This window comes from Chiloscyllium plagiosum, unplaced genomic scaffold, assembly GCF_037043375.1.
Source record: "Chiloscyllium plagiosum isolate Xiang-an unplaced genomic scaffold, Cpla_swu_hap1 HiC_scaffold_4, whole genome shotgun sequence".
NCBI classification, from domain to species: domain Eukaryota; kingdom Metazoa; phylum Chordata; class Chondrichthyes; order Orectolobiformes; family Hemiscylliidae; genus Chiloscyllium; species Chiloscyllium plagiosum.
The window spans coordinates 1,046,859-1,074,279 of NW_028270142.1; the positions used below are offsets into that span (position 1 = coordinate 1,046,859).

Below are 27,421 nucleotides of genomic sequence, written 5' to 3' on the forward strand. Positions count from 1 at the left end.
TCACATCTTTCAATTTTGCAGCACACTGTCTGCAAGTCAGTCACATGACAAGAACTTGACAGTTTTCACTCTCTCAAAGGTACAGTACACACCTTCAACTTCATAACACCTCCCCCCTTAAGAAAAAAAATGAACCATCACAATGAAAAGATGGCTTCATTTTTTTTTCTATTTCTTAACCCCATTACCATGAAATACATAGGACATTAATCCAAGGGCGTATTAACTTTTGCACACACATATAACATGGGTCTGTTCAATCTTAACTATACTTTATCTGTTAAATCTGCAATAACACATCGACTATCACATTCCTACGAGCCGCAGCATATAAAATTTACAAATTAAAAATCTGTAACATAAGACTCAAATGAAAGAGTCTCATATTCTTGTCTTTAAATCCTTCCAAGAATGTAACAGGATTGTGATCTGTGTACACAACCGTCTCCGACACATTGTTCACCACATAAACATTAAAATGTTGTAAAGCCAGTACCAAACTCAATAATTCTTTTTCGATCGTAGAGTATTTTCTCTGGTGGGTGTTGAGTTTCCTTGAAAAGTAACCAACTAGCAGTTCAGTTCCATCATCATCTTCCTGTAGCAATACGGCTCCATCTCCTATGTCACTAGCATCGATTGCAACTTTGGAGGGTTTCAAAAAGTTTGGTGTAGCTAAAACTGGTGCGGTGGTTAATACTGATTTAAATTGTCAAATGCCTCCTGGCATTGTCCTGTCCACCGAAATTTTGCGTACTTCTTCAGTGAATCTGTTAATGGTGCCACTACACTGCTGACATTTGGAACAAACTTACGGTAGAATTCGCTTAGTCCCAAAAATGGAAGCACCTCTTTCTTCAAGGTTGGTTGTAGAAATTCCTCCATGGCCTTCGTCTTTGGTTCCTTGGGTCAATCTTCCGTGACCGATGTTATGTCCCAAGAACATCACCTCTGCTTTCGCAAATTCTGTTTCCTTTAAATTTATTACCAGTTTTGCTTCAAAGAGCAATTGTTCAAAGAGCTCTACCAACTGTACCATGTGATTCTTCCAGGATACACTAAAGATCACTGCATCATCCAGATAGACTGCACAGTTTGTTAAGCCAGCCACAACTTTGTTCAAATCCAGATGTTGTGGGTTTTGATGTGCCTCAAAATATGTTAAACAATGACAAAGTCCCGGAGGAGTGGGATAGGTTTGTAAACTATCAGTCCCAGGAGCAAAGAACACAATTGAAAGGTTTGTTGCAGCAATTTGGAATGCAGAGGGTGCGTTTGTCATTCCAAAGGGCATTACTTTGAATTGATACAGCCCATCCTGGGGTTACAAATGCAGAAATTTATTTTGCTTTCTCTGAAAAAGGTACCTGCCAATGAACATACAATAAGTACAACTTTGTGATTTCTCTGTCTTGTCCAACTTTCTGTATACAGTCCTCCAATCTTGGTATTGAACATAAGTCCGATTTTGTTACGGCGTTGACCTTCCAATAGTCCACGCAAAATCGTCGAGCCCCGTCAGGTTTTGGAACTAACACAATCGGCCAACTCCACTCGCTCTGACTCACTTTGATTTCTTTGTTGAGCATTGCATCCACTTCCTTCTGGACTGTGTGGCCTTGAAAGGATTAAGCCTGTAGGGGTGTTGTTTTATCGGAACAGCATTCCCTACTTCTACCTCATGCACAATAGCATTAGTCCTCTCCATCTTATTCTTGCATATGTCCTCATTTTGCTGCAACAAACCTTTCAATTGTGTTCTTTGCTCCTGGGACTGATCGTTTATTAACCTATCCCACTCAAGGACTTCATCATTGTTTAACATATTTTGAGGCACATCAAAATCCACAACATCTGGATTTGATTCCTCACTCTGCAGGGCAGTAACTAAAACCTGTTTCTCCTGTTCCTTCACTCTATTATAATACGGTTTCAACATATTCACATGACATACCCGATACAGTTTTTCCCTATCTGGCATCTTTACCAGATAGTTTACCTTTTTCTCAATTTGATAGGGTCCACTAAATCTGGCTTTGAAGGAATTCCTACCACTGGTAACAATACTATACGAGGTCCTCATGGGAAAACATCCAAATTTCTGACATTTTATCTGCCACCTGCTTCATTCTATGCTGTGCACTCTTCAGGTGCTGCTTAGCCAACTCGATTTAATCTCTCCCTCACCTCCGATACATAATCCAAGTGTGAGATCTCCAACTTTGGTCCTGTCAATTTCTCTTTGAAATTAATTAAAGGACCTCTCACTTCATACCCAAATATTAACGTAAAGGGAGTAAACCGAATAGATTCATTTGGGGCATCTCTAGTGGCAAACAATATGAATGAGATTCCTTTATCCCAATTATTCAGGTAATCCTGACAGTACGCTCCCAACATGGTCTTCAGGGTTTGATGCCACCTTTCCAAAGCTCCCTGGGATTCAAGATGATATGCACTTGATTTAAAGTGCTATATGCCTAAGCTACCCATAACCCCCTTAAACAGCTTAGCAGTAAAATTAGACCCTTGGTCTGCTTGAATCTCTCTGGGTAGCCCATACCTGGTGAAGAAAGCTACTAACTCCTATACCACCCTCTTTGCCTTAATACTCCATATTGGAATTGTCTCTGGAAATCTGGGAGACACATCCATTATGGTTAACAAGTACTACTTCCCACTTCTCAGGAGGGGACCTACACATTCAATCATAACCCACGTGAAAGGTTCTTCAAAAGCAAGAATTGGCAACAAAGGTGTTGGTTTTATTACCACCTGTGGCTTACCTACTATTTGACATGTATGACACGTACGGCAAAGTTTATCCACATCCTTATGTATTCCAGGCCAATAAAAATAATTTGTACCTTAGCCTGAGTCTTTTGTACCCCTACTTCCTATTGGTAGTTCATGTGCTACCTGTAACACCTGCTGTCTGTGTGCTATCGGCAACACAATTTGGTGCACTTCGGCCCATTTCTCCTCTGCACTAACCTGCCGTGGTCTCCATTTTCGTCTTAGGATTCTATCTTTGTGATAATAACCCTCAGCAATATTCTCTGCCTCCTTTTCAGAGTATGCACCAATATATAAATCTTCTATTATCTCGTCTTTCTGTTGTAAGTCCGTTAGCCTTTCACAACTAAACACTTCTGTCTGACCCTTTGCCTGTTCAGGTTTTTCTGCACCATTACGTCAAACAGTGTATTCGCTAAACGAACCTCAACTCCTTCAGCTTTCTCTTTAGTATTTGCTTTGTGCTGTGATTTATGATAGTGAGATCTTGCACCCATCTATCAAAATGACTATGTTTAATTCTTTCGAACTCAACACAAGTCTGATCTGGTTCCTTCTTTATGTTTCTGAACCGCCGTCTGTACCCTTCTGGTACCAATTCATAAGTGCTCAAAATAGCCTCCTTATCCTCTTCATAATCTCTTGACCCCTCATCTGACAGTGCAACAAATACCTCACCAGCTCTGCCTACCAGTATAGTCTGAACTGGCATTATCCATAAGTCCTCTGAACACTCCATCTGCCTAGCCAACTTTTCAAATAAAATAAAAAAGACTTTGACATCTTTCACATCAAAATTTGGCAGTGTTTTACATATTTGTATATATCACTACCTTCTCTTTTCATGCCCATCCTGTTAACTTGACTTTGCTGACTAAGTCACAACTTCTGAAGTTCAAATTCTCTCTCTTTTTCTCTCTTTCAGCTAAGAACATTCTCTCTCTACCCCCCCTTTCGCTCTGTTTATCTTCTAATTCCATTTTCCTCAATTGTAATTCTGAACTCTACTGCAATTGTCTGTTTCTCTGACACACTGAAGTTTGAGTAACTCCCTTACAATTTCAGCTTTCCTTTTGTCCTTGGCTAAACGCACTACTAACCTCTTTGTTAATTCTAAAAGTAAGGTGTTTTTCCTTCCTTCTAAACTGTCTTGGCAAATTTGGGAATCATCTTCAAACTTCAGAACCTCTTTAGCAATTTAAGGAGCCATTACACTCACTTTTAATTTAATCAACTACAAAAAAAATTAAACAAATTGTCTCACCTATCTAAGCACATGGATGATGGGATAGTGTAGGGAGATGAGTTTAGATTAGCTCACAGGTCTGTGCAATTTCGAGGGCCGAAGGGCCTGTTCACCACTATATTGTTCTGTGTTCTATGTTCTACGTTTTATTTAAAGACCGAGGACACTAATCAGCAAGTGTTTAAATCGGCTGGGATCTTTCGTACCCGAAATCTATTCGAATCTGTCCAAATCTCAGGCTGGAGCAGTCTAAACCTGTCCAAATCACGGACCCGTGCCCTCAAACTGTTACGACACAGCGGTAAACCCTTCTGCTAATTAAACCAAACGTGCAGAAAAGCTCACCTCACCATCTGGTAAAGTATGATTGACAGAGAACTAACCAAATTTTACTATTTAAAAGAAAAAAAAACAATTTTATTCTTTAACTCCAAAAGTGAACATTAAACAACAACTATTTACAACTCCAAGCCTCCTTTGTCTTCAATGTTTGGTATCTACCTCCCACTCTATAACCATATACTGATCTGATAAAGCCCCTGTTAAATTTACAGCAAATTAATTGACAAAACCAGAAGTGGCTGTTGACTCCGGTGTTGATTCTCCTCTGTTTATAGATCTGCCTGGGTCATCTTTCAGTCTTCTACTGCAAAGATACCTTTCACAGAGGGGGGTTTCCGGGCAGTCTGTCTGACAATGGCAGGTGGTGCTCTTTCTCTGGCTACCTGCCCAAAATTCCTGCTTTATAACTCCAAAACATCTGATTGTCTCATTGGTTCAATGCTGTCAAAACAGTAAAATTTAAATTTGATTGGGTTTTAAATATCTTATGGCATCATTTTACCTGACTGCTATGTGAACACCTCAGGTATCTGGTCGGCATGGATGGGTTGGACCGAAGGGTCTGCTTCCATGCTATACATCTCTGTGACTCAATGCCAATTTAGACAAGGCTCAGGTAACAATCCAGCCCAGAGCATACATCCTGAGTCTTGGCACCAGGCAGACATCACAGCCACCTGGACTCTTGTTGTCTCAATGTCACTGGCAATGTAGCCCCAGCTACCACTACATTCCTTTAGGCTCCTTTCCAATCGCTGCTTGAAAGGCCTCCTATACCACAGTGCCATAATCATCTAGCTCATCTATTTCACAGACCCACTACCATCCTGAAGCTAACACTCCCGTCCTCTGGGTCCCCTTACCTGCCTCACTTGCAGTCTCATCCTCCTGTCCCTGGCCAGATCTGAACACCCTGTCCTAACAGGTGGGACTGTCTCCTGGTACAACAAATCTAGATAACTTGCCCAACTCCTTGGTGCATTGCTATATCTGTAGTTCAGCCTCCAACACCCAAATGTGACTTGCTTGTTTTTAAGAAATCAATCCATTTACCACTTCCTTTGTGAGAAGGAATGTGTCACAAAAATCCCACCTCTGGTCACTATCACACTTCAAATCATCCACAATAATGCATTTTTATATTTAGACTTGGGTTAAACCACAAAAATTGACAAACTAAGCAGCAGGATACCACTTTAAATTAATGTTATGATAGGGACATGGCAAATGCAGTAAATAATGCTTAAAAACCGTAAATTCATGAATGTTAGACAATAACATATACAGCAAAGAAACTTTATCATGAATCTGTCCGGTAAACATGTTTCTGATCAACACTTAATAGTGAATGAAACAACGAGCTAGGTTTAATGAGACAAATTGGGCATGGCGGAGCTAATGTTTTTTTGTTAACGCAGTAATCAAAACCGCACATCAATTCAGTTTATTTGCACTGTGGTATTTCACAAATCTTCTATAGCAGTTCCACGACTGTCACTGAACACTGCTCCCATAAAATAAATAAAAATGCATAAAAGAATACTGTCGTGAATCAACTTTTTGTTTTACAAAATTCCATTTTTGAAAAGGATCGTAACAAAATATAAAGTTTAGTGTGAACAAGCCTGGAACTGGTTTTGTTGAATTAATTTGAAATGTGTCAAAATAATCATTATAGCTGTAAACATAGAGCTGTAACACTTTCAACTGACCAAACCAGACGCCTTCAAGGGCGGCATGGTGGTTCAGTGGTTAGCACCGTTGCCTCGCAGCGCCAGGGACCCAGGTTCAATTCCCGCCTTGGGCAACCGTCTGCATGGAGTTTGTACGTTCTCCCAGTGTCTGCGTGAGTTTCCTCCGGTTTCCTCCCACAGTCCAAAGATGTGCAGGCTAGGTGAATTGGCTATGCTAAATTGCCTGTAATGTTAGGTGCATTAGTCAGGGGGGAATGGGTCTGGATGGGTTGCTCTTCGAAGGATCGCTGTGGACTTGTTGGGCCAAAGGGCCTGTTTCCACACTGTAGGGAATCTAAGTTCCAAGGTTGACTACAAACTAAATCAGCCTCTGTTCAAAAACATTGCTGGTTTTCAAAGAATTGAGAAAAGAAAATCCTCACCTAGAATTGGCATTTGATTGTTAACAATTAAATCGAAGCTAAAATTTATGTGTAGCATTCTGTTATTTACTAACCTAAAAAGGTTGCAATATAGTAGTAGAGTTCATCACGATTTTTGGAGTTATAAAATTTTAAGTAGATATCAGAACAAAGATCATCTTCTGTACAAAATACCTCAAGACCCTAAAGGGAGAAACAATGAAATGAGAAAAAATTAAAAACTGTATTGCAAATCTGAGGCAACATATATGACAGCTAACATTAATACATGATGAAATTTAAAATGTATACCTCACTTTAAAAGCAGACACTTTACTTTACCATGGATGACTAGAAATAATGTAATGAATGTTGATTGATTACCGAATTATTTTAATAATTTAATTATGGAAGCTGCTATAAAATGCATATAATCAAATTAAATCATTAGCACTCACCAAAGGTTTTAATCCATGCCGCCTTTTGTAAATCCGTCTTACTTCGTGCAACTTTACTTGTACAACTGTCTCCTAAAAAGCAATGCATTATGTGCATTAATTATTTAGATGTCTCATAAAATAAGACACACCTACTCAGATATTTTTATATTGTAGAAGATAAGAGCACGTGACAGGGAAACAATACATTTGGCACAACCATGCTGCCTCCTACTGTCTTTTATTCTCAAATTCTATAAGCATAACACTAACTTCTTCTGTCATATAAAAATCCTGTTTCTCCTTAAATGTAACTGTACCGTTCACTTCTTCAACTCCTGCAGTCAACCATTTTGCATTCTCACCAGTTTGAGTAAAGAATTTGTGTGTGAAATTCCAATTGGATTTCTTGGTGATTATTGATGGCCTCTATTATGTCAGTCTTCAGTCTGAGCTTTTCAAGAAAAATGAAAACCAGCCTTTGAAGATGCTGCTTTGACATGTATAACCTCACATTTCTAGAATCATCTTTGTAAATCATTTTACTTTCTCCATTGCTTCTGTATCCATTTATTTGTAATAATATAACAACCTAAGCTGTGCACACTACATCAAATGTGAGGTCTAATCAGAATTTACTGCAAGTTTAGCAATCATTTTGTCATAGACCCATAGACTCCCTACAGTATGGAAACAGGCCATTTGGCCCAACAAGTCCACACTGACCCTCTCAAGAGTAACCCACCCACACCCATTCCACTACCCTATTACTCTACATTTCCCCTGAATAATGCACCTAACCAATACATCCTTGAACACTATGGGACAATTTGGCATGGTCTGTGGGAGGTAACCAGAGCATCTGGAGGAAACCCATACAGACACAGGGAGAATGTGCAAACTCCAGACAGTCGCCTGAGGCTGGAATTGAACCTGGGTCCATAGCACTGTAAGGCAGCAGTGCTAACCCCTTTATTCAATTCCCTCCACTAGAAATAAATCTAGTGTTTATTTGGCTTTTATTTGGCTTTATTAAGCTGCATCTCTACTTTTTTAGAAGATTGCACATCTTATTTTGATTCCTCTGTATCATTCTATGTGTTTTATTTCCAAGTAACATAGGACTTTCTAACTTTCACCCTTTTCTGTGTTGATATTCATTTGCCAATTAAATGCCAAATCTACAAGCTTGTTAGTGTGTTCCTGTAACTTCTTGTAGTCTTGGGACTGAGTACTCCTCCCAACTCCCTCACGGTTTGGTCTCATCTGTAAATTTAGAAACCGTTCTTTACTTTCCAAAGTCGATACCATTAACAATGTTACTGTGGTCAGTACTGATCTTACTGGGACTTTACTGTCTCAACCATTGTGAATAGCTCCTCTTACTTTCTACCTTGCATTCGGGTAGCTATCCATTGTGTGATGTCAGGGACAGTCACTCTCACCTCATCGCTGGAATTCAGCTCTTTGTTCATGTTTGAACCAAGGCTGTAACAAGGTCCTGGCAGAACCCATGCGGAGCATCAGCAAACAGCTTTTTGCTAAGTGTTACCTTCTTAACATTGCTAATGACCTTTTCTATCACTTTACTGATGATCGATAGTAGACAAATGGGGTGGTAATTGGCCAGGTTGTAAGTGTCCTGCTTTTTGCATACAGGAAATACCTGGGAAATGTCCCACATTGTCAAGTAGATGCCAGGCTGTATCTGTACTGGAACAACTTGGCGAGGGACATAGCAAGACCATCAGATAGAGGAGCAAAATTCAATCATGGCTGGTATGATTCTCAACCCCAATCTCATGCCTTCTCTCCACAACCCTTAATGGCCTTACTAATCAAAAACCTCTGTTTTAAAGGCAATGACTTGGCCTCCATAGCCTTCTGCGGCAATGAGTTCCACAGATTAACCGCCCTCTGGCTGAAGATTCCTCCTCATCACATTTCTAAAGAGTCATCTAATCAAGGAGGATGTGCGTTCAGGTCCTAATCTCTCCTACTAGTGGAAACATCTTCTCCACGTCCTCTCTATTCAGGACTATCAGTATTCTTTAAGTTTTAATGAGATTCCTCCTCATCCTTTGAAATTTGAGTTACAAGTCTCCATGCTCTTGCTGAAATGTCAAGATCCATTGCCTTTTCAGTATTTTTTGATATGTGGAGTAAATCAAATTGGCTGAAGACTGGGGACCACTAGAGGAATCAGTTTATCAGGAATTTTAAAATATATTATCTCTTCTGAATTTACACAGTGTAAAATAAACATGGGATTAAGCCAGGAACTGGAAAAAAAAGACTTAAACATGCTTGCAGTGGAAATTATTACTTAAAGTTACATTTCATTCAAATATATATTAAGCTTTTGATACTTTGCATTGCAAGAATAGTGTTTGTAAAATAGAAGCTAAGATCAAGGCATTGGTTTTTGTGCTGAATGTATCTATGAAAGCTATGGCAGAGCCTCTGTAATAGGAACCCCCAGATTCCTGTGTTTAACTGTGCACCTGCGGATGCCAAAACTTACTATTTTTCCCACAGCAAAAATGATGAACTCCCGATTTTTGTGTCATTACATCACACATTCTCTGCTATTATTTATGGATAATAATGTCTCTGCCATCTCCTCTCTTAATTCTTATAAAACAAAACAGATGTCATCCATCCAGCTCTGCAGTTTTGACGTTTGACTTTAATAGTTCATTCACCTTCTTTTATTAAACTTTTAAGCATGGGTACATTTCTATTGTTTCATTTCTAATGTTACTTCCACCAGTTCCTTCCTAGTATATAATTAAACAAAGTAGTTATTTAAGGTTACAGTCATTTTGCTATAGATGCCTAAGGTTTTACTTATGCCTCTGTGCAACTTTTTCACCGTTTGCCAACTTCACTCCAATTACTTTGTATTCCTCCCCCTGCTGGCCACCTCTTTAAGGCATTTCCAAACCCTGAATTTGTCTTTACTCATGCAAGTGCTTCATTAGTGTTGAGTTTGCCTTTGCCTTTCTCTTTCAGCAGAATATTCAATCCGGCCACACAAGTACATATTTGACATTTCATTGTTCATCCTAACAGATTCAGTAATTGCTTAATTGATGATAAAGAAATCCAGATCCACGCTGGCATTGTGATTCAATGGTTTAACAACTTGCAAAGATTGGGAAAGTTCCAACGTTTTGTATACATATATTAAAAGTAAGAGGATTATGAGGGGAAAATTGGGACACATTAGAGACCAAAGGGTCAAAAAGTACATGGAGCCAGTGGACGCGAGCGAAGTATGAAATGACTATTTCTCATCTGTATTCATGCAGGATTTCAGTTGGGATGGTGAGGTTCTAGAGCATGTTAAGATTAATAAGGAGGTGGCATTAGATGTTTTAACTGGCCTACAGGTGCACAGATCCCTAGGGCCTGATGGGATATATCCCAGGCTGCCGTCGGAGGCAAGGGAGGAGATTGCTGGGGCCCTGGGGAGATATGTAATACTGCTGGCCACAAGAGAAGTATCAGATCACTGGAGAATAGCTAATATGGTTTCTTTGTTCAAGAATGGCAGCAGGGATAAGCCAGGTAATTACAGACAAATGGCCTGACGTCAGAGGTAGGGAAATATTGCAAAAGGCTCTGAAAGACAGGATTAATCAATACCTGGAAGCATGGATTTATTAGAAGGAGATCCTGTCTTTAGTTGACTTTTTGAAAAGGTAACTAAATATATTGGCAAGGGTGCTGCAGATGATGTAGCTTACATGGATTTCAGGGTAAGGCCTTTGACAAGGTCTCACATGGATCTTAGGCAAGTTTGCAAATTGGATCCAAAATTGGCTTTCAGATAGGAGGCAAAAGGTGATGGTGAAGGGTTGTTGCTGTGATTAGAAGCAGTTGACCCATGGTGTACACGGGGATCGATGCTCGGGCCCTTGCTGTTTGTTATGTACTTTTGGTAATTTTGTATAATTAGTCATTTTGCAGATGACATGAAAATTAATGGCGTTGTTGATAGTGAGGATAGTCTCAAGCTACAGTCTGATATTGATCAGAGCAATGGCAGATGGAATTTAATTCTGGTAAGTGCGAGGTGATGAATTTTGGGGGTCAGACGAGAAGGATATACACAATAATGGGAGGTTCCAAGCAAGTCCTGAGCAGCAAACAGACCTTGACTGTACTCAAGTCCACTGAACCCTGAAGGTGTCAAACCAGGTAGACGTGGTGGCAAAAGCAGCATATGGGATGCTTGCCTTCATGAGCCAGGTCATAGAATATAGGAGCAAGGAATTGTTTCAACTTTATAAAACGTTGGTTAGGCTATAAATGGAACGCTACGTGCAGCCCTGGTCACTACACTATAGGAAGGACGTAATTGCATTAAAGAGGATGTGGATGTTACCTGGAATGAAAAGTCTCAGTTATGAGGACAGCCTCGATAGGCTGGTTTTGGTTTCTCTGAGGCAGAGGAGGCTGAGGGAGGATCTGATTGAGGTATACAAAGAGAGGCATAGACAGTGTAGATTGTGAGAATCTCTTTCCCATGTCAGACATATCAAATACGGGAGAGCAAGAGTTTAAAGGTGAGGAACAAGTGGTCTAGAGGAGATCTGACAAAAACATTTTCACCCGGATGGTGGTGAGTGTGTGGTGGAGGCAGGTACTCCCTACATTTAAGCAGCATCTGGATGAGCCCTTAAAATGCCAGGAGAGAGTAGTTTACAGACTAAGTGCAGGTAAATGGGATTAGTGTAGTTTGGTGTTTGTTGGTCAGCATAGACATGGTGGGCTTAAGGGCCTGTTTCTATGCTGTATGACTCTGAGTTAAATTACATTAAGAATATTAGATGATGCAGGATTCCTTCAATCATGGGAAACTAATGATAATGTAATTCAGCTTTACGTAGCAAGTCAGTTAAAACCTGACCATATTTTTCAGCATTAAAATTACCCTTCACACACATTGCAGTAGCTTCAATACAGAATGGTCGGCCTACTGTATTCAACCTCTTCATTCGACTAATATGCCTGTCCCTTACGAAAATAGATCTCAGCTAAATCTTTGACCATGGACACATCTGTTTGTCTCACAATCTTCCTTTAATGCACCATAATAAACTTGGGGAACAAATTCTCATCAAGATTTTTTGATACTCAGCTGACAAATTCCTTCACAGTGAGGCAGTCATCCCAATGAGGATCCATGCCCTTTATCTGTCCAGGTTTGCGTGCTCCATACTTGGAGCAACAACTGTAGGTAAAAGATGCCTCGAGTTATAAATAACAACATTTAATGTAGTGATAAAGTTTAATGAATTTAGTTCAGCCAATGTCAAACAACACCACATCAATATGCTGACTCACAATGCATTTATATGTCATAGAGTAAGGGAGAGCAACCTCTTTTTCAACCCAGCTTTCACGTTCATGTGGTATTCTGAAGTGAACATTTTTAATAAAATTGTCCACAGGATAAAACAGTTTGGCACCTAAACTGGTGAGACCATAATTATGTTGCAATTGTGGAGCAGTTGCACGGCTCTCCAAGACTTCAGCTTAAACGAGATCTGTTGAATTCACTCTGATCAACAGTCTAGTCAACCCTGATGTGAGGTTTTTTAAGAGAAAATAATCAACAAGAGATTGCAAATAAAAAAGTATAAATATATAGTTCATTGTGTAAGACTCTGTCACGATAACAATCTGGTAATGGCTTGGCGTCAAGAATGTGTGCTTAACCTGTCAAACAAGTTACCAGACACCACACCATTGATTACATCTGTAATCCTTTGATCTGTAGGGATCAATGCAACAAAAAGCAAGACAAAGTGAAGCAGAGGTCTGTGTGAAACATTCTTTTATCTCTGAGTTAGAAGAAAACAACTTCAAAACATGGAAATAAAAATGTAAATCTGAGGTTTTAAAGTAAATGTACAACATAAGCAGTCTTCCTGTTTCAAACAAAATTGTGAAGTTGTACATTGCATAAAACAGTGATAACAAACAACTTACAGGATAGCTATTCAGAGGCTGGAAGTACAAGTTTTGGTCTGTGATGCAAACATGCCCAGGATTAGATACCAAAGGGGTGACCATTTCAGCCTCACACTCCATGTGGGGCCTTTCTGTTACACTCTGAAATCTACAAGAAACACCAGTCACTACTGATTGGTAAAATAAGAGATGGGCTAAAAATATAACAGCAATGAGTTTAATACAAAAATAGACATTTACACTATAAAACTGTGGATCATAAAGTTTCTATTTTAATAATGCATGAATTCCAGTGAGCTTTTCTTTTCAAAAGCTGTTAGAGGATTTGATTACAAGAATGAGTCAGGAGCCATAAAACATTAACAACTTGTATTTAAATAGTGCCTTAAATGGAGCAACACATTCTAAGTGGATTCAAAGAACTTGAGGAAAAAACTAGGCTGCAAAAGTAACATTGGAAGGGGAGGTTGGTGGCATAGTTATTTTATGTAAAACAATGTTGATTTTTAACTGATAATTTGAAAATTAACTTCATGAGATAGACTCCAGTGCATATTCTGTAAACCATATGATCTCATCCTTCCTAGAACGCTAACAATGTTACTTATAACTTCAGAACTGAAAATGTGTTGCTGGAAAAGCGCAGGTCAGGCAGCATCCAAGGAACAGGAGAATCGATGTTTCGGGCATAAGCCCTTCTTCAGGAATGAGGAAAAAGTGTGTCCAGCAGGCTAAGATAAAAGGTAGGGAGGAGGGACTTGGGGGAGGGGCTTTGGAAATGCGATAGGTGGAGGGAGGTCAAGGTGAGGGTGATAGGGCGGAGTGGTCAGGAAGAAGATTGCAGGTTAGGAAGGCGGTGCTGAGTTCGAGAGATTTGACTGAGACAAGGTGGGGGGAGGGGAATGAGGAAACTGGAGAAATCTGAGTTCATCCCTTGTGGTTGGAGGGTTCCCAGGCAGAAGATGAGGCGCTCTTCCTCCAACCGTTGTGTTGCCATGGTCTGGCGATGGAGGAGTCCAAGGACCTCCATGTCCTTGGTGGAGGGGGAGGGGGAGTTAAAGTGTTGGGCTACGGGGTGGCTGGGTTGGTTGGTCCGGGTGTCCCAGAGGTGTTCTCTGAAACGTTTCACAAGTAGCCGGCCTGTGTCCCCAATATAGAGGAGGCCACATCGGGTGCAGTGGATGCAATAGATGATGTGTGTGGAGGTGCAGGTGAATTTGTGGCGGATATGGAAGTGTCCCTTGGGGCCTTGGAGGGAAGGGGGGAGGTGTGGGCGCAAGTTTTGCATTTCTTGCGGTTGCAGAGGAAGGTGCCGGAAGTGGAGGTTGTGTTAGTGGGGGGTGTGGACCTGACGAGGGAGTCACGGAGGGAGTAGTCTTTTCGGAACGCTGATAGGGGAGGGGAGGGAAATATATCCTTGGTGGTGGGGTCCGTTTGGAGGTGGCGGAAATGACGGCGGATGATACGTTGTACATGGAGGTTGGTGGGGTGGTAGGTGAGGACCAGTGGGGCTCTGTCCTGGTGGCGGTTGGAGGGGCGGGGCTCAAGGGCGGAGGAGCGGGAAGTGGAAGAGATGCAGTAGAGGGCATCGTCGACTACGTCTGGCGGGAAATTGCAGTCCTTGAAGAAGGAGGCCATCTGGGTTGTACAGTTTTGGAACTGGTCCTCCTGGGAGCAGATGCAGCGGAGGCAAAGGAATTGGGAATATGGGATGGCGTTTTTACAGGGGTCAGGGTGGGAGGAGGTGTAGTCTAGGTAGCTGTGGGAGTCGGTCGGTTTATAGTAAATGTCCGTGTCGATTCGGTCACCCGAGATAGAAATGGAAAGATCTAGGAAGGGGAGGGAGGAGTCTGAGACGGTCCAGGTGAATTTGAGGTCGGGGTGAAAGGTGTTGGTAAAGTGGATGAACTGGGAGCACGAGGCAGCGCCGATACAGTCATCGATGTAGTGGAGGAAAAGGTGGGGGGGGCCAGTGTAGCTGCGGAAGATGGACTGTTCCACATATCCTACGAAGAGGCAGGCATAGCTGGGGCCCATGCGGGTGCCCATGGCTACTCCTTTGGTTTGGATAACTTATAACTTCAACTGTCCAGACAGTAAAGATTTTCCTTTAACCTCTTATACTGTCAGGGCTAATGGCTCATCTGACAGATTTTTTTAATGGTTAGTAATTGAATTAACCAGAACAAACATTTATTGTTCGGTGTCAAACAACAATTTTTCGCATTTAAAAATAATCACAGTACAGATACATTATCTCAAAACTAGTACAAATTTGGGATCGGGACTGTGCCAGATTTCAGATCAAATGGCTCAAGCCATAGGCTGTCTGGAGCACATCAGGCTGAGTACAGTCAAAGGTAGCTTGGAGAGTGGGAATAGACTGGTGGACAAGTGGCAGATAACTAGTCTGGCGCCACAACATGCCAATGCAGTACCCAGACAAACTGTTCCAATACTGGAAATGTGTTGCTGGAAAAGCGCAGCAGGTCAGGCAGCATCCAGGGAACAGGAGAATCGATGTTTCGGGCATAAGCCCTTCTTCAGGCTTATGCCCGAAACGTCGATTCTCCTGTTCCCTGGATGCTGCCTGACCTGCTGCGCTTTTCCAGCAACACATTTCCAGCTCTGATCTCCAGCATCTGCAGACCTCACTTTGTCCTCAAACTGTTCCAATAAGCTTTCTTTTCTAGTATTCAAACAACTCGATTTTGGACAGCTGGATTTGAGACACTAACTCTACAAAAGACAACATGACGATTGTAAGAAACCGGAGTAGGCTGTTCAGCCCTGTCCTGCCTGCTCTGCCATTCATCAGGATCCTCACATCCACATTCCTACATTTTAAGATGCAACAAAAGACAAGGAAATAATAAAGGAAAACCGAATTAAATCAAGTATTGTCAAAAAACTCAGCAAAACTCGTAAATATGGAGCTGGAATTGGATGAACTGAGGATTATTCGAGAGGCTGAGAGGGTGATAGATAGAAGATACAGGGACATAGTTAAGCGAAAGAACAGAGGTAGCTGGGTAACAGTTAGAGGTGGGAAGGGGAGGAAGCAGGTAGTGCAGGGATCCCCTGTGGTCATTCCCCTCAACAATAAGTATACCGCTTTGGATGCTGTTGGGGGGGTGGGAATGGCCTAGCAGGAGTAAGCTGCAGTAACCGGGTCTCTGGCACGCGGTCCGGTTCTGAGGCTCAGAAGGGAAAGGGGAAGAGGAGGAGAGCGCTAGTTATAGGAGACTCTATAGTTAGAGGGACAGACAGGCGGTTCTGTGGACATGGGCGAGTCTCTCGGATGGTTTGTTGCCTCCCGGTTGCCAGGGTCCGAGACGTCTCTGACCGTGTCTTCAGAATCCTTAAGGGTGTGCAGCCAGAAGTCATGGTGCACATTGGCACCAACGACATAGGTAGGAAGAGGCATGGGGAGGTCATTCAGGAGCTCAGGGAGTTAGGCTGGAAGCTAAAAGTTAGGACGGACAGAGTCGTCATCTCTGGGTTTTTGCCGGTGCCACGTGACAGTGAGGCAAGGAATAGGGAGAGAGTGCAATTGAACACATGGCTGCAAGGATGGTGTAGGAGGGAGGGCTTCAGGTATTTGGACAATTGGACTGCATTCTGGGGAAGGTGGGACCTGTACAAGCAGGACGGGTTGCACCTGAACCAGAAGGGCACCAATATCCTGGGAGGTAGGTTTGCTAGCACTCTTCGGGGGGTTTAAACTAATTTGGCAGGGGGATGGGATCCGGACTTGTAGTCCAGCAAGTAGGTTAGCTGTTTTTCAGGATGTCCAAAAATGTAGGGAGGCTGTGGAGAAGGTAGCACTGACAGGGAATACTTGCGGACACAGAAATGGGTTCAAGTGTGTATACTTCAACGCAAGGAGTATCAGAAATAAGGTCGGTGAACTTAAGGCATGGATCGGTACTTGGGACTACGGTGTTGTGGCCATCACGGAAACGTGGATAGAAGAGGGACAGGAATGGTTGTTGGAGGTTCCTGGTTACAGATGTTTCAGTAAGATTAGGGAGGATGGTAAAAAAGGAGGGGGGGGGTGGCGTTGCTAATTAGAAATGGTATAATGGCTGCAGAAAGGCAGTTCGAGGGGGATCTGCCTTTGGAGGTAGTATGGGCTGAAGTCAGAAATAGGAAAGGTGCAGTCACCTTGTTGGGTGTTTACTATAGGCCCCCCAATAGCAGCAGAGATGTGGAGAAACAGATTGGGAAACAGATTTTGGAAAGGTGCAGAAGCCACAGGGTAGTAGTCAACTTCCCAAATATTGATTGGAAGCTCTTTAGATCAAGTAGATTGGATGGGGCGGTGTGTGTGCAGTGTGTACAGGAAGCTTTTCTAACTCAGTATATAGATTGTCCGACCAGAGGGGAGGTCATATTGGATTTGGTACTTGGTAACGAACCGGGACAAGTGATGGGCTTGTTAGTGGGTGAACATTTTGGTGATGGTGACCACAATTATGTGACTTTCACCTTGGTTATGGAGAGAGGTAGGTGCGTGCAATAGGGTAGATTTTATGATTGGGGGAAGGGTAAAAACGATGCTGCAAGACAGGATCTGAGGAGCATAAGTTGGGAGCATAGGCTGTCAGGGAAGGATGTCGTGGAAATGTGGAACTTTTTCAAGGAACAGATACGACGTGTCCTTGATATGTATGTACCGGTCAGGCAGGAAAGAAATGGTCGTGTGAGGGAACCTTGGTTGACGAGGGAGGTTGAATGTCTTGTAAAGAGGAAGATGGAGGCTTACATCAGGTTGAGGAAACAAGGTTCAGACAGAGCAGTGGAGGAATACAGGATAGCCAGAAGGGACCTGAAGAAAGGGATTAGGAGAGCTAAGAGAGGCATGAAAAATCTTTGGCGGATAGGATCAAGGATAACCCAAAGGCATTTTATGCGTATGTGAGAAACATGAGAATGACGAGAACGAGGGTAGGTCCAATCAAGGACAGTAGCGGGAGACTGTGTATTGAGTCGGAAGAGATAGGAGAGGTCTTGAATGAGTACTTTTCTTCAGTATTTATAAATAAGAGGAACCGTATTGTTGAAGAGGAGTGTGTGAAACGGACTGGTAAGCTAGAAGAGATACTTGTTAGGAAGGAAGATGTGTTGGGCATTTTGAAAAACTTGAGGATAGACAAGTCCCCCGGGCCTGACGGGATATATCCTAGGATTATTTGGGAAGTGAGAGAGGAAATTGCAGAGCCGTTGGCAATGATCTTTTCGTCTTCACTGTCAACGGGGGCGGTACCAGGGGACTGCAGAGTGGCAAATGTTGTGCCCCTGTTCAAAAAAGGGAATAGGGATAACCCCGGGAATTACAGGCCAGTTAGTCTTACTTCGGTGGTAGGCAAAGTAATGGAAAGGATACTGAGGGATAGGATTTATGAGTATCTGGAAAGACACTGCTTGATTAGGGACAGCCAGCACGGATTTGTGAAGGGTAGGTCTTGCCTTACAAGTCTTATTGAATTCTGAGGGGGTGACCAAGCATGTGGATGAGGGTAGAGCTGTGGATGTAGTGTACATGGACTTTAGTAAGGCATTTGATAAGGTTCCCCATGGTAGGCTCATGCGGAAAGTCAGGAGGCATGGGATAGAGGGAAATTTGGCCAGTTGGATAGAAAACTGGCTAACCGGTCGAAGTCAGAGAGTGGTGGTAGATGGCAAATATTCAGCCTGGAGCCCAGTTACAAGTGGAGATCCGCAGGGATCAGTTCTGGGTCCTCTGCTGTTTGTAATTTTTATTAATGACTTGGAAGAGGGAGTAGAAGGGTGGGTCAGTAAATTTGCAGATGATACAAGATTGGTGGAGTTGTGGATAGTGAGGAGGGCTGTTGTCGGCTGTAAAGGGACTTAGATATGATGCAGAGCTGGGCTGAGGAGTGGCAGATGGAGTTCAACCCTGTCAAGTGTGAGGTTGTCCATTTTGGAAGACAAATAAGAATGCAGAATACAGGGTTAACGGTAGAGTTCTTAGTAAGGTGGAGGAGCAGAGGGATCTTGGGGTCTATGTTCATAGCTCTTTGAAAGTTGCCACTCAGGTGGATAGAGCTTGTAAGGCAGCCTATGGTGTATTAGCGTTCATTAGCAGAGGGATTGAATTCCAGAGTCATGAAGTGATGTTGCAGCTGTACAGGACCTTGGTTAGGCCACATTTGGAGTACTGTCTGCAGTTCTGATCACCTCACTTTAGGAAAGACGTGGAAGCTTTGGAGAGGGTGCAGAGAAGATTTACCAGGATGTTGCCTGGAATGGAGAATAGGTCGTACGAGGACGGGTTGAGCGTGCTAGGCCTTTTCTCATTGGAACGGCGAAGGATGAGGGATGACTTGATAGAGGTTTATAAGATGATCAGAGGAATAGATAGAGTAGACAGTCAGAAACTATTTCCCCGGGTACAACAGAGTGTTACAAGGGGACATAAATTTAAGGTGAAGGGTGGAAGGTATAGGAGGGATGTCAGGGGTAGGTTCTTTACCCAGAGAGTGGTGGGGGCATGGAATGCTCTGCCTGTGGGAGTGGCAGAGTCAGAATCATTGGTGACCTTTAAGCGGCAATTGGATAGGTGCATGGATGGGTGCTTAAGCTGGGACAAATGTTTGGCACAACATCGTGGGCCGAAGAGCCTGTTCTGTGCTGTATTGTTCTATATTCTATGTATTATTGTCCCTGCTCTCCCTGCCATAACAACTTAAAGGAAAAGTAGAGAGATTTTTGCTTAGAAAATGGAAACGTGTTTCAATTTTGTGCATTCAATCCGAAAATAGCTTCAACACTCATACCATTAAGGAAAATAGTTAACTGTTTAATTATTATAGCTCATGTACAGTACCTGTTTTTATCAAATGAAATCCGAGCCAATCGAGATTGCAAAATAGCTGTGATCTGCAATAGAGCAGTGGAAAGCGAGAGACAGAGAGAGAGAGAGAGAGAGAGAGAGAGAGACAGACAGAGAGAAAGAATATGAAGTGAAAAACAGATTTCAATACATAATATATATTGACACAAATATAATTAACATGAGTTAAGATTAATTGTTCAGCTGGTTTTATTGATCAAATTAAATTACATATTAAAAAAATAGGTGAAGCTACTTAATAAATGTAAGCTTGACTTTCTAAAATTTAAAAACCTAATGTTAATTTAATTGCAATTCATGAATATGAACATATCTTTCAAGATAAGCAAGTGTATTTTAGTTTTGCTGCTCAGTATACAAGCAGTTATCGAAAGTTAATATTCAACAAAAACAAGCTCTATCATTAACAATAAAAAGAAACATGTGTTTTTTCATTTAGAAATCATTTACCATGGCAATCTGGTCTGCTGTTTTGTCCAACTGAGAAGCTCTGTGAAGCTATGAAAACAACATTCATAATTGATTCATTTTAGTTAGTCATTATGAGCTAAGGAAAAGCAGAACTACACATTAAAATGAACATAAAGAAAATAATCCTTAAATCCTAACTAATGCTGCATGAAACCATTTAATCAAATTCCCAAGACTATACACATCATTTAGGGTGTTATCCATGATCATCAATAATTATCATCCATTAACATTAGATATAGCCAATGTTTATGTGCCAGTATTTTAAAAAACTGTTACTGGTTAAGGCACTCACTCATGCTGCATTAGCTATAAGGACCTTAGTGTTAAAAGAACACTTTTAGGTTCTCCTTCCTAATTGAATAGCTAGATTTCTGAATTTAGTTTAAATACAGATGTTACTGACGCATTGTAAAGAAATAATTGAAAATTTAGAACTTCTATTTCTTATTTTATGTGAAATACACTGCATTGCAGAGTACAAATGCAATGCAAATATATCTACAGGAAAAGTGTCTTATTTGGACAAAACCATGTTGCATAAATAAATTGTTCCACTGTCCTGAATGGACAATCTTTTATTATAACAGTAACTGGAGTGAAGGAGGGATTATATTGTCAACGCTGATTTCACATGAACTATTTTTTACATTTTCATGGTGGTGAATAGAAATCACATTTTACAAAGAATAACAGAATGACTCAAAATACCTCAACATTTTACCTGAAGTAAACTTTGCACAACATCTTCTGCTTTTGAAATGTCTTCAATTCTGAAAATATAGTCCTTCGGACCCTAGTTATAACATGGATTAATTATTGAAATTACTCAAATTATTGTCAGTTTATTTTAAAATTCTCTTGGACAGTTCACTAAAATAGGCCAATGCTCATTAACCAATTTGTCTTTCAATATATGAACTGGACTGCACAGTACACAAAAATGCTGCTTACTACAAACAAATGATTTCAAAATGGAAGCATTCTGGCATAAAGCACAAATGCAAAACTTTATTTCTCAAAAGCAACCAGCTTCCTTCGAAGTTCACAAACATGCCATTTTGAAGAACTATCAAGAAACAAATTAGATATTGAAATTTTGCTGCTGCCCATCAAGTCATGGATATCATTTTAAAATAGATATACTGACCCCTTGTGGACTAAAATTATTACCAGTTTCTTTTTACTTTGTGCATTATTTTGTTTGTTATAAAATCCGACCAGTTTAAGTTTTTGCATTCTGAACTGACAGTGTATTGTCGCCTGTGAGAAGGATCAGGATAACAGAAATAGGCATCCTACATGTTCTAGAATATTGATATACTGCAATTAACTATTCATTTGTCTAACCTGGCAAAACAGCTCAAGTAAAAATGCATGCTTTTGCTCATTGCAATCTTGGTCCGTTTTTGTTGGACAATTAAAATCGAACAATGTTGGGAAAAAGCTTGCACTGCAATGTTTCATCTACATTATGTATTTTAACTCCTTCAATATTTCACAAGGCTATCATTGCAGCCTGGGGCCAGTGTCGATTTGCCTAACTGCAGCATTACGTGACACAGAAGCTCTTGTGGCACAGTGATAGTGTTCCTACTTCTGTGTTAGAAGATTCAGGTACACCTTCCAGGGAGATATAAATTTTACTTTAATAAAAATATAAGAATGACAGACTTCAGAGCAACAGTCTGAACAAAACTCATACTTAGGATTTTGAAGGAATAAAGTCAAACAGACTAAGATTTTTTTTTAAATGGGTAAATAGAATTTAAGTTATTCAGCCATCGTCAGTCATGTTTTAATGTGATAAATCTACAGCAATAAGGCCAATTGAGAGGTTTATTAAAATAAATGTTGGGCCAATGCATTTTCATTTAACACAGGTATCTGACATATGATACATAAAAATCCCATTCTCAGAATCTACACTCGGCTGAATTTCATTCAAAAGGAATTGTGATGAAGGACTGATTAGATCATACTTAAATATAGGTGAAGGGATCATTACAAGTAAAATACAAATCAATTAAAGTGGGATTTTGCTGCAAGCATGATATGTTTTAATGCAAGTTAAAACATGCAGTCTTTCACAGACCGAAATTTATTGCATAGAGCATTCAACAGCTCACTAATAAAAATGAATTAAGAAAAATAAGGGAAAACCATCAACTTACTCGTTCAATTTTATATGGAGCCACTAATCTTTGCTCTTTGATTAAACAGATCTAAAAGAGAAAATAAAATAATTACTGACATTCAAAATACAAAAACCTCAGATTTCAACAGTAAACTTGATTGTAGTTGGTTTATGAGATGAGAACATATTAGCTATGAACTCACTAGTCTACAAAAGGTGTATATAGGACGATTGTTTTTTGTGTGCAGAGGTGTGTGCCTGGTGGAATACAGGGCCATACAAGTAGTAGGTCAACAGCCTTCGCCATTTTACCAGCTAAAATGCCACAAGCTTCTCTCTCACACTCTTTACATTTGCTACTGTACCCACCCATCAGGGCTCATTCACTACCAATCTCATTACTACCTGCAACATCTTCCCTCACTCACCAGACACCACTAACCCTGCTTACCATCTGCACTACCTACTCACATGCTAAGGACACCTCCCCACCTCACCAAAAATAACAACCATGCCACCCACTTGCATCTCCTGTGATATCAGTCTTTCCCTTTAATCCAGGAGGAAAACAGCCCAAAATAGGGCAGAAAGAGTCAAAATGGTGATGTGTGACCCAACATTTAGCTTCTCATTGCTTATAAAAACTGTCAGAGTCATGGAGCAGGGAAACAGACTCATCTGTTCACACTGACCATGTCCCCAAACTAAATTAGTTCCACTTGCCTGTGTTTCGCCCATATCCCTCCAAACGTTTCCTATTCATATACCTGTCCAAATGCTTTTTAAATGTTGTAACTGTTCCCGCATCCACCACTTTGTCTGGCTGTTCATTCCACACACCAACCATTCTCTCAAAAAAAAAAGGTGCCCCTCATGTCCTTTTTTAAAAACTTTCTCCTTACGCCCTAAAAATATGTCCCCTTGTTTTTAACTCCTCTGCCCTAGGGAAAGGATTCTTGCTAATCACCCTATTGATCTATGACCCTCATGATTTTATAAACCTCTATATGGCCATCTCTTCAGCCTCCCATGCTCCAGCAAAAAAAGTCCCAACTGATCCAGCCTAGTTTTATACCTCAAACCCTTAATTCCAAGTAACATCCTGGTTAATCTTTTGTGAACCCTCTTCAAGTTAATAACATCCTTCCTTTAGTAGGATGATTAGAACTACACACAGTTCTCCAGAAGAGGCCTCCACAACGTCCTGCCTAAGGATTCGGACAGGAAACAGAAAAGAGGCAAGGCATCGATACTGTGAACATTCAAGTCAGTTCAAAGGGAGTGAGAAAGCAAGTGAACAGGCCAGAGATGCAGCCTGATCCTGTTTGTGAGCTGGGTGCCTGACCGAGTGCAAATGCAGCTTGCTCCTGAGGTATAACGATAACTACTGTTAGCTCCAAAGTGTAGAAATGTCCTGTTCATTGATCAGAAAAGGGTCATGAGTCACCAGGGACCCACTCTGACTTCTACGTTGAGAATTCTCAGTGCCCAGTTTGCTCACAGTGGATAGTACATTAACAATTGCTAATAATGAGGCTAGATGTGTCATTACTAAGAGTGTTAACAAGCAATAATCACACTTAGTACAGGCAACAGGCTGTTGCCTAGTGAGAATATCCCGGGAACGTAGATAAAAGACGCAACGCGTTGGACGTCTCACATGGTTCTGCCACATTCCTTGGCATTGTCCAGGTCACTCTGGCCCTTAGATTCTGCTTTTTACAATTATGGGTAGGTTGATATTGAAGACTGTTTCCAATTCTCCTTATACATGAGTCTAAATATCCCATTTGGCAATACCAACAAAGGACATTTCATTACCTTTCCCTAGGGCAGGATTGACTGGTACGAGAAGTCATAGTTTGAAGATATTAGGAGGAATGTATAAAGGAGACGCCAGAGGTAGGTTTTTTACACAGAGTTGTGAATGCATGGAATGCGTTACCAGCTGTGGTGGTGGAAGCAGAATCATTAGGGACATTTAAGCGACTGCTGGATAGCAATGAGTTGAGGGATGCGTAGGTTGTTACAATATTTTACATTAGGATTAAATCTCGGCACAACATCGTGGGCCAAAGGGCCTGTTCTGTGCTGTACTTTTCTATGTCTATGTTCTATTACCTCATTGAAAAGATCGTGAGAACAGAGACACAGCTCCTGACAGTCAAAAAGCAGCCCTTAAAAACATTTTTTAAAAAATCCTCATGCACTACAATCATTATATCATTACACTCAAATACAAAGACATCTGAAAAAAATTGCAGAGGTTACATTAACAAGTTCTGAGCTATTGCATTCACATAGCCCAAAGAGATGTTGTTTCACTTCAGTAAAAGGCACTCCTTGTAATAATGAACAGTTCAGGTGCTGAATATGCTTCTCTACACAATAAATCTTTTGAGGTTCATCCTTTCAAATTATTTACTGATGTCTTGCTTTGCTCTGTTGGGCAGGACCTTTAAAGGATGGCTTTTTTTTTTAAACACAAAGGTTACTGAGGTTAGATTTGACAGTACCCTTGCTTTAACAGTCTATAGAAATCCAGCAGCATAGTTGCTGTCAGACCACTTCCTCCTAGCGCCACAAATAGCTCTTTCCACCAAGCACCCAAAGCTGCAGCCTCCAGCTTGCCTGCCAGTTTCCAGTGTTACTGACTTTCCCAGCTCTAGGTTAGACAAAGGAGGAGAGGAGTTAAAATGAAAACAGTAAGAAAGGGAAAATGAAATACAGCAGGGAAAGCACTGAATAATAAAAAAAAGTCAGAAGAGGAGGAAGGAGGGAATGAGTAAGTGATAGACTGAATGAGAGGGTAAGTGAGAGCACGATAGACAATTCTAGTAGCAAGACTTGGAAAACAAGTTTACACGAGAAACAGTGAACAGAAAAGGGAAAAAAATGGTGCACACAAAGAGTCAGTAACTGCAAGATTCTTACCTGACGGCAAGTGATGCGGAATCCACAAATATGATTTCTAGAAATGTATGATTGAATTGAAATAAACATAAATTCACCAAAGTAATGCACTCAATAAAATTGAAAACCTGAATATACACATTTTAAACTCACTCTTCAAAAGGATTATTGTCTTTATCTTCTATCTCTTCAATTCTGCTGCACTCTCTGAAAGGGAACTGTAAATTTTCATAGGTCAGTGTCCAGTATTAATTCTAATCCCCAAGGTTTTGTTGCAGATTTCTAGCATATGCAGTCTTTTTGGGGTTTTTCTTTAAGTGTAAGTGAACAGTTATACAGTGAATTAAAACCTCATGAGATGATAATAAAAAATCTGCATTAATAGCACTAATTAATATTTGCTTGTTGAAGGTTTAGCACATGGAATCTGTGATAAGACATCCACCGATTTGAAGACAGCCTCTGACAGAAGATTTTAGAACAACTCATTTTGAGGTTTAATACTGTGGATGATCCAGTTTGTGGATAAAAAGGAGATACTAGGTTTGAGATAGGCTGAGATAACTTGTCTAAAGAACAACCACCTTCAGCCCATTTCTCCTTTCTATGAAACTGTTCTGAACAAAGTTTCAGATCAAAACCCACTGGAAGATATTATTGCCACAAGTGGAGGATTCTTAACAAAAGTGGCCTTCATTGCTGTAACCCGAGAGCTTTTAAAAAAAAATCCAATATCTATCACCAAGTCCTCCAGATAAAAAGAATTCTGTTAACTATAACTGATCCAGCAAAAGTTCCAGTGCCAACAGCTTCTGAAGTGATTTCAGCTACAGATCAACATTTGGAGTAATTCTGTGAATAATTATTTTATATTGAATTTTACTTCTACTTGGCCAAAATACGTTTAAGATAACAACTGTAGAGTATTATATTTTTTCCCAGACTTGGAGGTTGTGTTAGTTTTCAAGAAGGGTAGTTGTGTATTCGCACCATCTAAACCTTTTGTTAAAAATCTTTACATCATTTTCCAGGACAAAGTTCATTTGCATCTAGTTCTTTAATTATTTCAAAAGGAATTCAGTTGACTTTTTTCCTGATACTGACTTATACACAGTATGATGCATGTAATTGGCAATCTCACTTCCCTTTTTCAATTCAAATTTTGTCATGACCAGTAAAGGTAAAGTCAGAGAAGTCAGAATAAAAGAATGACAAGAGTAAGATTAGGGCCAATCAAGGATAGTAGTGGGAAGTTGTGTGTGGAGTCAGAGGAGATAGGGGAAGCACTAAATGAATATTTTTTGACTGTATTCACTCTAGAAAACTATAATGTTGTCGAGGAGAATACTGAGGTACAGGCTACTAGACTAGGTGAGATTGAGGTTCACAAGGAAGAGGTATTAGAAATCCTGCAGAGTGTGAAAATAGATAAGCCCCCTGGGCCAGATGGGATTTATCCTAGGATCCTCTGGAAAGCCATGTTTGACATTGATCTTTAAATCATCATTGTCTACAGGAATAGTGCCAGAAGACTGGAGGATAGCAAATGTGGTTCCCCTGTTTAAGAAGGGGAGTAGAGACAGCCCTGGCAATTATAAACCAGTGAGCCTTATTTCAGTCATTGGTAAAGTGTTGGAAAAGGTTATATGAGAGAGGATTTATAATCATCTAGAAAGGAATAATTTGATTAGGGATAGTCAGCACGGTTTTGAGGTCGTGCCTCACAAACCTTATTGAGTTCTTTGAGAAGGTGACCAAACAGGTAGACGAGAGTAAACCGGTTGATGTGGTGTATATGGATTTCAGCAAAAGCTTTTGATAAGGTTCCCCACAGTAGGCTATTGCACAAAATGCGGAGGAATGGGATTGTGGGAGATATAGCAGTTTGGATCAATAATTGGCTTGCTGAAAGAAGACAGAGGGTGGTGGTTGATGGGAAATGTTCATCCTGGAGTCCAGTTACTAGTGGTGTACCACAAGGGTCGGTGTTGGGTCCACTGCTGTTCGTCATTTTTATAAATGACCTGGATGAGGGCGTAGAAGGGTGGGTTAGTAAATTCGCAGACGACACTAACGTCGGTGGAGTTATGGATAGTGACAAAGGATGTTGTAGGTTACA

General features: G+C 40.8%; 1 protein-coding gene across 1 annotated transcript in view; it reads right to left on the reverse strand.

The window, feature by feature from the left end:
- nsmaf (neutral sphingomyelinase (N-SMase) activation associated factor) overlaps positions 1-27,421 on the reverse strand; it is a 106,753-nt gene that overhangs the window by 67,025 nt on the left and 12,307 nt on the right. Inside the window, exons 4-12 of the mRNA XM_087985894.1 lie at positions 25,456-25,520; positions 25,324-25,360; positions 22,427-22,477; positions 20,977-21,048; positions 20,232-20,279; positions 19,755-19,807; positions 12,920-13,049; positions 6,938-7,009; positions 6,575-6,683 (exon numbers count right to left, since the gene is read on the reverse strand). Of these exons, the coding sequence (XP_087842020.1) occupies positions 6,575-6,683; positions 6,938-7,009; positions 12,920-13,049; positions 19,755-19,807; positions 20,232-20,279; positions 20,977-21,048; positions 22,427-22,477; positions 25,324-25,360; positions 25,456-25,520 (637 nt within the window). The remainder of the gene's footprint in view (positions 1-6,574; positions 6,684-6,937; positions 7,010-12,919; positions 13,050-19,754; positions 19,808-20,231; positions 20,280-20,976; positions 21,049-22,426; positions 22,478-25,323; positions 25,361-25,455; positions 25,521-27,421) is intronic.